The sequence below is a fragment of the Nicotiana tomentosiformis genome, chromosome 12, assembly GCF_000390325.3.
Source record: "Nicotiana tomentosiformis chromosome 12, ASM39032v3, whole genome shotgun sequence".
Lineage (NCBI taxonomy): Eukaryota > Viridiplantae > Streptophyta > Magnoliopsida > Solanales > Solanaceae > Nicotiana > Nicotiana tomentosiformis.
In genome coordinates this window covers 30,881,420-30,894,153 of record NC_090823.1, presented here as the reverse complement: position 1 = coordinate 30,894,153, position 12,734 = coordinate 30,881,420, and the positions used below count along the sequence as shown (strand labels likewise).

At 36.2% G+C, this 12,734-nt stretch overlaps 1 protein-coding gene across 1 annotated transcript; it reads left to right on the top strand.

The window, feature by feature from the left end:
* Positions 1-641: 641 nt before the first annotated feature.
* LOC104088697 (gibberellin 2-beta-dioxygenase 1-like) lies at positions 642-3,934 on the top strand. The gene is made up of 3 exons (XM_009593452.4): positions 642-1,260; positions 2,326-2,677; positions 3,465-3,934. Exons 1-3 carry the CDS (start codon positions 851-853, stop codon positions 3,741-3,743), a joined length of 1,041 nt encoding a protein of 346 aa, XP_009591747.1. The 5' UTR covers positions 642-850; the 3' UTR covers positions 3,744-3,934.
* Positions 3,935-12,734: the final 8,800 nt, after the last annotated feature.

The following is a 12,734-nucleotide window of genomic DNA, read 5'->3' as shown; positions in this document are numbered from 1 at the left end:
ATGTTGGGATTGACAACCAATTATTTGGGAATAAGACCAAATCATCTCTTATTATACACTCTTCTTTTGTTCCTCATGAATGATGGATCTATTCTAGCTCTTATATATATTGTTGGCTGAATCTTTTTTATTTAATGCTAGAAGTATGATTTACCAAACATCGATATACAGTCTCATTTCTCGTCAATTTTGGAACTACTCGTAACACTTGATGAAAGTTACCTCTAAATCTCATTACTTTTTCACTAAACGATTCATCAATGTTCATTATACCTCCAAAATCCTTGTTAACTATTTCAATTGTCTAAAGGTTAACCATAGGCAGGCGGAGCTAGAATTTCAAGCTAATGGGTTCGAGATTCTAGCCCTTCTAAGTAAATTACTGGGTTCTAAATTAATAATGTATGCATATTCAATGAATTTTTAAAGACAAATATAAAGTTTGGACCAAAACTACTGGGTTCGGCCGAACCCCGTCCGAAACAGTACTAGTATTAATCGGTATTTAGTAATCTAGAATAAATTGTAAGTAATTTTTTATAATTAATATGTTAGATTACATTAATAATATAAGAAACTATTTACGCTATCAACATATATAACTTAAATCCAAAGAAAAATATAGAAAGAAGGAAAAAAAAACTCCGCTCCAGATGGCATAAACTGCCTAGCAAATACATACACCACTCACCAGTATATACATCTGTCACTAAGCCAGAGATGGTTTTACTTTATATATAGTTTGTAACGCCTCCATCATTTGCAGTCATGCAAAAAATTAAACCAGCAATTTTTTTCCCATTCTTGTTCTTCCTCGTAGAAAAAGAAAAGAAATCTCGAAAATACAAATATGGTGGTTTCATCTAAACCAATTCTTGAAAATTCTTCTCACATTAAAACATGCAAACCTCATGTCTCTGATGATCATTTCAGTATTGATATTCCAGTGATAGACATGTTAGACCCTCAAGCTAAATTCCATATTACAAAAGCATGTCAAGAATTTGGATTTTTTAAGGTTGTCAATCATGATGTTCCTAAGGAAACAATTACCAAATTAGAAGGTGAAGCTGTTAAGTTCTTTAATTTGCCGCAGTGTGAGAAGGACAAAGCTGGTCCTGCTAATCCTTTTGGTTATGGTAACAAAAGAATTGGCACAAATGGTGATGTTGGTTGGATTGAATATCTTCTCTTTTCTACAAATTCTGAACTCATTTCAGAGAAATCCGTTAATATTCCTGGAAATTCTCACCTTTTCTGGTAAGTGCAACAAACTCTTGAAATTTCTGAATGTGTTGTTTTTTTGACAAAACCAAGAACGTGTCTTCTAACTATTTTTCCTTTTACCTAAGTACTGTATGCTATTTTTTGTCCACGGATATTATTGCCGTTAGCAAATCTCTTTCAGCAACCATACTCTTTTTTAGTAGAAACACGAATATCACTCAATTATCCATAAGTCATTTATTAGTATATTCACTTATGCGGCTTTCTTGAGTTACTCTGCTGAAAAACATCGGTTAATATTTAATGTGTGTCGATGTGTTTGGCCATGACTTCAGTTGCGAACACCGCGTCATTATTTGCAAGTCGAAGTATACAAAATACTGAATTTTAGTATTTAAAATATCAATGAAATATTAAATAACTTGTCTGAATAATATTCTCACAAAATTTTAAACTTCTTTCGAGTGAAACTCATGTTAAAACACAACTACAACATTGATATACTTTTTTTTTAAAAAAAACAATCAACTTCTAATATTTTTCTTGGAATTTTATTTTCTTCCACCTTTTAAAATAGTAACATGGGAATTGAGTAAAATATTCTTTTAGGTAGTTCCAGCAGATTCTCTTTTGTCTTGCAAACCTCTTGTTCTGTACTCCCCTATTTTTAAAAAGATTGCTATGCACCTTGACCTTGGGCTTTTCGTTCTTTCTGCTACAAACTTCAACCAAATATCATCTGCACACGCCTACTTAATTATATCTTTTGAGGGAGATGTTCCACCTTCTTCTTCGATTTCTACATTTAGGATTCGAATATATAATATTATTACTCCCTCTGTTTTAGTTTGTGAGACTCTTCGATCTCTTTTTAGATAATTTGAAAAAGAATTGAAACATTTCTATATTTAGTAGTAAGTACGTAATAATTTAACTTTAAACTCTTAATCTGATTATTTACAGCGACATAAATTTTTCATGCCTTACTTTTAGAATACAAGTTTCAAAAATTATTCTTAAACTCCATGCAAAATAATTAAACATCAGCACCATTTCCTTTATTTTAGTTAACTCCTTTCCTTTTGTGTTTGTATACAGGTGTGCAGTCAATGAATATGTGTCAGGAGTTAGAAATATAGCATGTCTTGTGCTGGAAATGATAGCAGAAGGATTAAAAATTGAGCCAAAAAATGTGCTAAGTAAGCTGCTAAGGGATCAAAAGAGTGACTCTTGTTTTAGGCTAAATCACTATCGACCATGCACACAACTTGAAGCATTGAGTGGAGGTAGAAATTTGATTGGTTTTGGGGAGCATACAGACCCACAAGTAATATCAGTACTAAGGTCTAATAACACAACTGGTTTGCAAATCTGTCTAAAAGATGGGACATGGGTCTCAGTCCCACCTGATCACTACTCCTTTTTCATCATTGTTGGTGATTCCTTGCAGGTAATAAAAATTTTCGTGTCTATAAATTAATCACAAAATGGGAACGTCAACTCTCACATCTTACAGTCTAGTCATACATGTAAAAGTAAAAGGGCAGTCGGAGGATCCGGGAAGGACCGTACTCTAAAAGGTGTGATATAGACGACTAACTCTAATGCAAGCATTAATATATAGTTTGTTTATATGGTTCTAAATCATGACGTTCAATTCTCACTGTTCACCTTCCTTTCTAGTCCTTGTGTAATAAAAAAATTTAAATAAAGAAATAATAAAATGTCTTAGCTTATAGATTTTTCAATCCTAGAAAAAGGTTTCTATTTTTTTTTCCTTTCCTCCCGCCGTGGGTTTTCGTTCTTGCTTATCCCAAATGGCCAAATCTACGACGGTTTAGTTTCTTTCGTCTGTTTTTCTTTCTTTTCCTATTACAGTACTTAATGTTTTTATTTTTATAAACTGATAATGCAAAAATATTTATATAATCAGATTATTTGTATGATAATTATAAGTAAATATCTATATAAGCACAAAGTTTTAAAATGGTAGTAATCTTCTATAATTGGTTAACTTCATTGATTTGGTAAAACACTTTTAATGGTATCCGTGTATATAACTTAAATACATAATAATAATAATAATAATAATAATAATAATAATAATAATAATAATAATAATAATAATAATAATAAACTACATATATACCTTATTACTAGGAGTACAATTAGGGATTTTTTTTCTCATTGAAATTTTTGATTATTTTAACTTTTGTTTGTCTATATTTTGATGGCAGGTAATGACTAATGGGAGATTTTGGAGTGTAAGGCACAGAGTTTTGGCGAACAGTTTGAAATCAAGGTTGTCAATGATCTATTTTGGTGGACCACCTTTGAGTGCAAAAATAGCACCTTTATCTTCTTTAATGGAGGCAGGAGAAGAAAGTTTGTACGAGGAATTTACATGGGGTGAATACAAGAAATCAGCATACTTGACAAGGTTGGGTGATAATAGGCTAGGACTGTTTGAGAAGAAAATTAAAATACGTCAATATGGTCATAATTTGCTAATTTAGGAAAGATATTTTAGGATCTTGTCATCCAATAGACAGGTTTGGAAAGATTTTGGCCTTGGTTGGAACCCCAAGGTAGAGAAAACCAAGATTTTGTTTTGTTAATTTCATCACCTACTTCTTCTTCTTTTTTGTGTGTGTGTTTAATGGAAAAAGATAACCCTGTATACTATAATAAATATCATGTAATCATCATCGTGTCGTCTCTTTGTATACTTGTGGTGAAAGCTCTCGTTTTCTTAGCTAGTTTAATATCTACGCATGTTCAGTAAGGCCTACTCTTAGTAGAAAGAATAAATTGCTGGTACGCTTCGTTAAATAAGAGAGAATCTTAGGCCGAACATATCACCGGCTCGAAGGATCAAATAAGAGAGAAAATCTTAGGTCGAACAGATTATCGACTCCATAGGCCTGCAGTGATAACTTTAGTTCTAATGATTCGCTTTGCTGCTAGGTGCAATTGCTTTTTGTGTCACTTGAAGTGTATGTAATGTACCATCTTTTTCGCACCATAGGATTAAAATGTCTTACATGTAAAAGTCCACAATATGGCCTTGGACGCAGTGATGTTTTTTCAACAGATAATACCATTATTGGTTGACACGTTTTCAGACAAACGACTTCCACTTGTATAAGGTTAAAACTATTGTATTTATGTAACGATGGATTAAACATAGTTAATGATAACATCTCTAGGTGCGACTTCAAAACATATGTATAATGTGGAACAGATCTAGAGAGAGACCGATAATAACATACATTAAATATTCCAAAAGGTATTAGTAATAATGGAGGAGTATCTAACAATAAATAACAATAAATGACATTTAAGTAAATAGGAAAAGTGGTTCACCCAATAATGAATGAGCTAGATGATTGTTCTTCCTACAATGATGAGTGACAGATCTATTCTTCTCCAGTAAAAATTACATGCCCCTTTTCCCTATCTTTTTCCTCTTTATATGGGACACATCCCTAAAAAACCCTAATAGTACATATGCCTAAAATATTTTTTAGAATATCCCCGCTATTATACTATTTTAAAAACTAGTCGTTACAGTCCTTTCCACGGTGCTCGACCTCGATCATTGTTGACATCCTGATCACGAGCTCCGCCGTTTTCTGATCGACTCTTCCCTTGATACTACCTCGCCATTAATGCTCGGCAGTAGATTTCGACCTATACAGTATATATTCTTGCATATATTCTTGCAGTTGTGCTCTTCCCTTCACTTGAGTCGGATCGAGTTCCATGTATATGGTTCAGCTAGGTTTGTTAGGCACATGAAGTATAACTTAATTTTTATCTAGCCTATATATCATGACATGCATGTTAGAATTATCTTGTAATTCTTGTGAGATATACAATTACGTGTAGCTTAGTTTACGAAACCATACTAATTCATAGGTATATGGAAATGCCGATCCATGAGTTGTGGCCTTGGACATCTAAGTTCTTGTCAGTGTGGTTAATAGTGGAAGGCTTAACTCATAAGACTGTGATGAGAAGGCACTAGCTAGGGTACTACTGCCAACATATTTTTGGCTTGAGTTTGTTGGATTTATATTTTGGCTAGTTCTACTCACTATAGGCATTTGGATGATATTGGTTGAAATTTGAAAATAGAGTATTTGAAATTAAGTTGAAGTTGAAAAAAAGTACAAAAGTTAATTCAATACATAACTAATTCTTATGTCTTTTTTCCATATCAATATATATTCAATAGTATTCGATGATTGTATTGAGACCTCGACTAATCTAGTTTCATGCCGCCTCAGGCCCATTAATAAGTGAAATGCTCATTACCAGAATTTTTCCATTCTGATTAAGGCAATGAGAATTGATAAAAGGTGAAAAATGCATATTTTTGGGTGTACTTTCATCTCATAACTTGTGTGAATACGGGAGATTATATGAGTTTTTGTAGTAATTATGCGCATTAAGTACATTTTTGTGTGTAGGAGCAGGTTGGACGAAACAAGAGCAAAAGAAGTTTATTTGGGACCAAAAGACAAAAGAACTTTGCTTGTTCACTCTTGCATGCACACGAGAGAGTGAACGAGCTAGATGAGGAAAGCTTGAAAATAACAGTGAACTAAGCTAAAGAGGCGTGGAAGTGCACACGAGAATGGGGAAGTCTATGTATTATTTCGCCCCATGCTAACCCTATCCCATATAAATAGTCTCTAAACTCACTTTTTGAGGGGAGGCGAACGGAAGGAGAAAGAATACACAAAAAAAAAAAGAGCAAGGCGGAGAATTCTTCTACGAGTTTTTCACTTTCTTCTTCATAGTTCCATTGTTGGTCATGACTTTTTATATTGTAATCTTACATAATATTATGAGTAACTAAACCCGTCATCTAGGATTGATGGAACCAATTGTTGAATGAAGGCTTGATTGTGTTTTGATATAATTGAGCCGTTTTTACTCTTTAATTGTTCAACTATGTGTTTCTTGTGGTTAATTGAAGGGCCCTTGATTAATCCTGTCTAGATATCTTGTGTATCTTGAGAGAGAACACTTGATTAGATTGTTGTTGAACAACGCCACTTTCGAGTAAGTTAAGAGATTAATTACTTGAATTTAAAAGTGGGATTAGAGATAACGAAGCTTTGACGTGATATTTATGAGTTGTTCGAATTGTCAGCTAGAGTAGTTCGAGAGAATACTTCTAGTAAATTATCGTAATTGATCGAGAGATAATTGCAGTAAACCAGAACTCATCATGTTTAGAGAGTGTTGCGGCGAGATTATAGCTAACATGTCAGGAATTAATTTGACAATGGGGGAAATCGTAAACCCTAGATCTTTTTACCTTTAATTCAACCTTATTCTTGCTAATTGATAGTTTTTATTGTCATTTTTCTTTAGTTAAGTATTTTTTGTTAATTCACAAATCAATTGTTGAACTCTAAAAGTTGTCTGAGCTTATTATTAATGATACTGAAAAATTATAGCAAATAGGTTAGCTCCCTATGGAATTCGACTCTGGACTCTTGAATCGGATAATTTTTGCAGCGACCGCTTAGTCCTTTTTATAAGGCATAGTTGGGCGTAATTAAATTTTTGGCGTCATTGCCGGGGAACTAACGATGTTATTCATTACAACGGAGTTCTAGGATTTGTAGTTTAGATCAATTTTTCGTGGTGCTAAAAATATTTCCATTGAAATTCTCACGTATGAATTCTTCTGTGCCTCAGGTGCATACCTAGAAGCTCCTTGAGAACTGGTGAACTATTTAAAGGTCTCTCAAGTCCCGAGAAAGCATCCAAGACATTGAATCGGGATAACAGGAAGGGCAAACAACTAAAACAAAATGAGCAAATCGAAATTGAAATGAACAATATAAACAAACCAAGTTGACCCAAACATCAGAGTGGTAGCACCCTTGGTGCCGGAGGCTACTTTATATGATTAGGCACAACCAACTGCTGACAATCTGGCAACTGCAATTGTAGTCCCTACGATAAAAGCGGAGACTTTTGAAATTACAAACAACATGCTGCACTTGCTGCAAAACAAAGATTTGTTCTCCGGGTCTTACGTCGAAGACCTATAGCAATATCTAAAGAATTTCCTATCAATTTGTTTCACTCAAAGACATCCGAATGTGACACCCAAAGCAATCAAATTATTACTGTTTCCATTTTTAGTGGCTGGGGAGGCTCAAACTTGGCTGAATTCGCTCCCAATAAACTCCATTGCTACATAGGAGGAACTAGTCAAGAAGTTCTTAAACAAGTTCTATCCAATCAATAAGACTGGAAGGCAAATTGATGAGATATTGCAGTTTATGATGAAACCAACTCAAACTTTGCAAGAAACCTAGGAAACGTTTAAGGGCATGTTGGTGAAATATTCTATGGCATCTCAGATCAGATGCTAGGACAAATATTCTATATGGGTTTGGCTGATAGTTTGAAGGCCAATGTAGATACTTCAGGTTCATTCTTGAGCAAATCATTCACAGAGTATAAGATTCTTCTTGATAAGATGGCTCAAACTTCAAGCTGGATGACGAGAGATACGACACTCACTCCAATAGTACATTCTGTTTCTCTTGACCCAAACAATACAAATGCAAAAAATATAGCCACTCTCATGACCCAGATGATCTAGTTGACAAAGAAAATTGATGAGATGGGCACGAAAAAGGTTCATATTGTTGATACAACAAATGGAGGCATATGCACTCCCTACATAAATCAGTCGTATGTTTTTTCGTGGAGTGGAGAGAATGATAACTAGGGCTTCAAAGAAGACATGAATTACGTAAATAATTTTTGGGGTCAGAAGCAAGGTGGACAGCAATGGGGACCTCAAAATCAGCAGTAAAGACCAACCCAACAACAGTACAATACAAATCCTGGGGGAGCAGGACCACAAGGCCAAGTTGTGCCCTATCAAAGGCAACGCGGTTACAATCAACAGCACTAATAACAGTTGGCTTACCAACAGCCTTATCAACAGCAGGTGACCAGACAGGACGACAGTAATATGATAGAAATCAAGGGCATGCTGCAACAAATCATTGGGACAAATAGAAGGATGCAAGAAACGTTAGTCGCACATGACTCGGCTATTAAAGGCATTGAAACTCAGTTAGGCCAGATCTCCATGGCTTTGAACAATCTCCCACAAGGAACGTTGCCTGTAGATACAGACATCAATCCAAAAGAGCAGAACCCGAATTAGTTAATGGAAGTGCGTCGCAAGAATGGAAGGGATTTGGATAGAAAGCAAGAAGTTGCTCAATCTAATAGAGATGCCGTGCCACTTACTCCAGTACCATCCGAGATCAATGAGTTGAAGGAGCTCAAGGAGGTTGTAATTGAACAAGCACAAGTTGACAAAAGCAAGGAGAAGGAAATTGAACAGTTCGCAGAACAGGTAGTGGAAAAGACTTCTAATCAGGAAAAGACACAGAGCAGTGGACGGAAGCTAATTCCAGCACCATTCCCTCAATGGTTTGCAAATCAAAAGAAAGATGATCAATACAGAAAATTCATGGAAATGCTCAGACAAATTCAATTGAATATTCCACTTATGGATGCTTTGAGGGAAATGCCAAGTTATTCTAAAATGATGAAGGATTTGATACCTTGAAAGTTTTACTTCCAAGAACTGTCTACTGTAACTCTGACACAAACTTGTATTACGTTAGTGACAAGACCTGTGGCTCAAAAGTTTCTGATCCCGGTAGTTTCACTATCCCATGCACAATTGGAAGTTATGCTTTTGCTAAAGCCTTGTGTGACTTGGGAGCCAGTATTAACTTGATGCCCTTAGCAATCTACACAACGTTAAGCATTGGCAGAGCTAGACCGACCTCAATGTTATTGTAACTGGATGATCGCACAGGGAAAAGGCCAACAGGATTGCTGGATGACGTGCTCGTCCAAGTGGGGAATTTTGTATTTCCTGCTGATTTCATTATTCTTGACTTCCAGGTTAACGAAGAAATACCCATAATTTTGGGAAGGTTGTTCTTAGCCACCGGGAGAGCATTGATTGATTGTGAGACCGGAGAGTTAAAAGAGAGGTTGAATAATGAAGAAATAATATTCAATGTTCAACAATCCATGAGGAGGCCCAACGAATTTGCAAATTGTTCGCTAGTGGAGGCAGTTGATGTGATACTACAAGAGGAGGATGAGACTCTTAATGTTAGAGACACATTAGAAGCTTGTTTGGTGAATTTTGAAGAAGTGGATGGTATTGGAAGAATGGGTTATGGCCCTCGAAGGTCAAGGGTTCTGGAAAAGGGAACCTCAGTTTGAGCCACTACAATTAGAAGAAAGAGAAACACCACATGTGAAGCCGTCAATAGAAGAGCCACCACAGTTGGACCTTAAACCACTTCCATCTCACCTCAGGTATGCTTTCTTAGGGCCTAAGTCTACTTTACCTGTTATTTTCTCATCTGGTTTGTTGGTTGTGCAGGTAGAACAACTCCTACATGTGTTACATGAATGTAAGATTGCTATTGGTTGGGCCATGGCAGACATTAAAGGTATCAGCCCGGCCTTTTGCATGCATAAGATTCTCTTGGAAGAGGGCACAAACCTTCCAGGGAACATCAAAGAAGGCTGAACCCGAATATGAAGAAAGTGGTGAATTAGGACGTGATTAAATGGTTGGATGCGGGCATCATTTTTCCGGTTTAGGATAGCATCTGGGTAAGCCCAATCCAATGTGTTTTGAAGAAAAGTGGCATGACTCTTATATAGAATGGGAATAATGAGTTGATCTCCACTCGTACAGTCACGTGCTAGTGAATTTGCATGGATTACAGAAAACTGAATACTGCCACCTGGAAAGACAACTTTCCCCTACCATTCATTGACCAAATGTTGGATAGATTGGCAGGGAGGTCTCACTTTTGCTTTTTGGATGGATATTCAGGGTACAATCAGATCATAATATCCCCTAAGGATAGAGAGAAAACGTCATTCACTTGTCTGCATGGCATCTTTGCCTTTCGAAAAATGTTGTTTGGCCTGTGCAATGCACTGGCCACTTTTCAGAGGTGTATGTCATCTATTTTCACTGATATGGTTGAAGTTATTATGGAAGTCTTTATGGATGATTTCTCAGTGGTGAGGAATTAATTCGATGACTATCTTCACAATTTGAGAAGAGTGCTGAAAAGGTGTGTGGAGACTAACCTGGGGCTGAATTGGGAGAAGTGTCATTTTATGGTACAAGAAGGTATAGTTGTGGGGCATCGAGTGTAAAGTAAGGGTATTGATGACCATGCTAAGGTTGACATGATTGAGAAGTTGTCACCACCAACTGCAGTTAAGGCAGTAAGAAGTTACCATGGGCACGCCAGTTTCTACATGTAATTTGATGTTTTATATGTAAATGCCATACAAGATAGGGGTGATTTATGTGGTGTCCAATTTTCGCGTGCACTGATTATAGAAGGACCTGGTTCTTCTAAGTGTTCCTTATACTACTGTTGCAGAAATAGTAAATGCAGAAAGTAAAGAACACAAGTATTTTATGTGGAAAGCATCCGGCTCAAAAGATGAAAAAACTATGACCTGCTACTCAGTAGGATTTTCCCCAACACTTCACTAAATCAGTGAGCCAAAATATCATTTACAATACTCTTTGTAAACCTAAGGATTAACTCTAATTCCGTTGTGGCAACCAACCTCTAACTGTTGCGACAACTTCAAGTTAACTCTAACTTGAATACTCAGAGCACCTAATACAATTTCTTCTAGATAAAGCTGAAAGGTAGAACTTGAAAACACATACTACAATTGAACTAGTATAAAAGATAGATGCTTGGAACTGGTTCTTCTATCTGGTTCATGTAGCTTCAGGTTCGCACAATTGAATTACACAAAAATTGTTTGCAAAATGCCTTGCTATATTTTCTCTCAACTCACGTTTAACTTCAGCGGTTGTGTATGCCTATAGAATGAGAACATCCTGCAATATATAGAGTTAGTAGAATGGGAAATAACTAGAGTTCTAATGCTACTCTTCCTTGGTGGAAGAGTTCTAGTTATCCTCAACTTCTAACTCCTCCCTTATCTTGGATAGTGTTCTCTTTGAGTAAGGAGTCCTTCTCCTTATCAATTGTGCAACCTTTTCGATCAAGAGATATCAGATATAACAAGTTAAGCTTATCTCCTTCATGTGCATCCCTTATGCTCGAATCTCCACGCTGTGTACACAGGGGATGGACATGGTTCATGCATGAGTTCATTTATCAATCATCAAAACAAACTTTACTTGGGCCAACAAATTTCCACTTTTTGATGATAACAAACTATGTGCTTTTCATGGCGTAAGCCCTGTTTCGACTCAGCTCAACATCAACACAATATTAGAATATTTTACCTTTTTAATCACTTATCATCAAGGACCAAGTTCATTAGGTTATAAACATCACAGTACAAAGTAAAAGCACAACCTAATTCCCTCTTTTGGCATCATCTTAAAGTTGCATAAGAATGTTAGATAACCAGATTTTAATAGAAATTACTCATGGCCACTGGGGCTACTTCAAATGCAATCATGGAGTCAAATATCATTGATCAATCTAAGAATATTAGCCATCTAAGAAATATTAATAAACAGTTAGAGCAAAAGCAGTGAATTCCATTGATTAATAAGATCCTACCACAAAACATAAAAAGAAATAAAAATACTGGATCATGAGCAAAATAATCAAAAATAAATCCCGAACTTGGTTACTAGTTGATCTACACAAGGCTAGGAGGCTTAAGGCTGGGAAGGACCAGGTTCTTGACTTTTGGCTTTGAGCAGTTTCAGCTTATCCTCAAGAATGCCATCATTCTTCTGCTTTTCTTTTGCCAGCTCAACTCTGAGAGCATCTCTCTCAGTCTCTATCTCTGCCAACCTCTTCTTCAGCCTATCAATCTCAGCATCTTTATCACCACTTTCTTGCACCAAAGCTCGCACTTTGTTGTTCACTGGTACCTTTTTGGATGAACCAAGTTCTTTGGGAGTGATTTGGACTTCATAGTCACAAGCAGTTAGAGTGTTTGCCCCAAAATGATCCTTGCCTATACCAATTTCCCATTTCTTGATGGGTATCTTGACATGTGCAAGTACAGCCGTGAGAATAAAGTCATAGGGTATGGCGTGAATTTTGGTGCCATTCAGAACCCTATCAAGAAGTTGGATGATGAATCCAGTCCAATTGATTTTCCTCCGACTGTCCAAACATTCCATAAGGACTAGGTCCATGAATGTGTCAATGTGCCTACTTTCCTATCTTGGCAGCACACATTTGTTAACAAATTCGAACAACACTTTGTGGGGTGGCTTTATCTCACTTTGGAGTCACAACCTCTACTTTTTCTGTCTTATCTTCATCCCAAAGGCTCAGGTCCATCTCATCAATTGTAACTGCCTCAACAAGCTCAATCACCTTCTTTTTTCCCTTAGTAGCAACTTTCTACTTACTTTCTTCCAAGGTCTTTTCCAGTTCAGCCTCACTTTG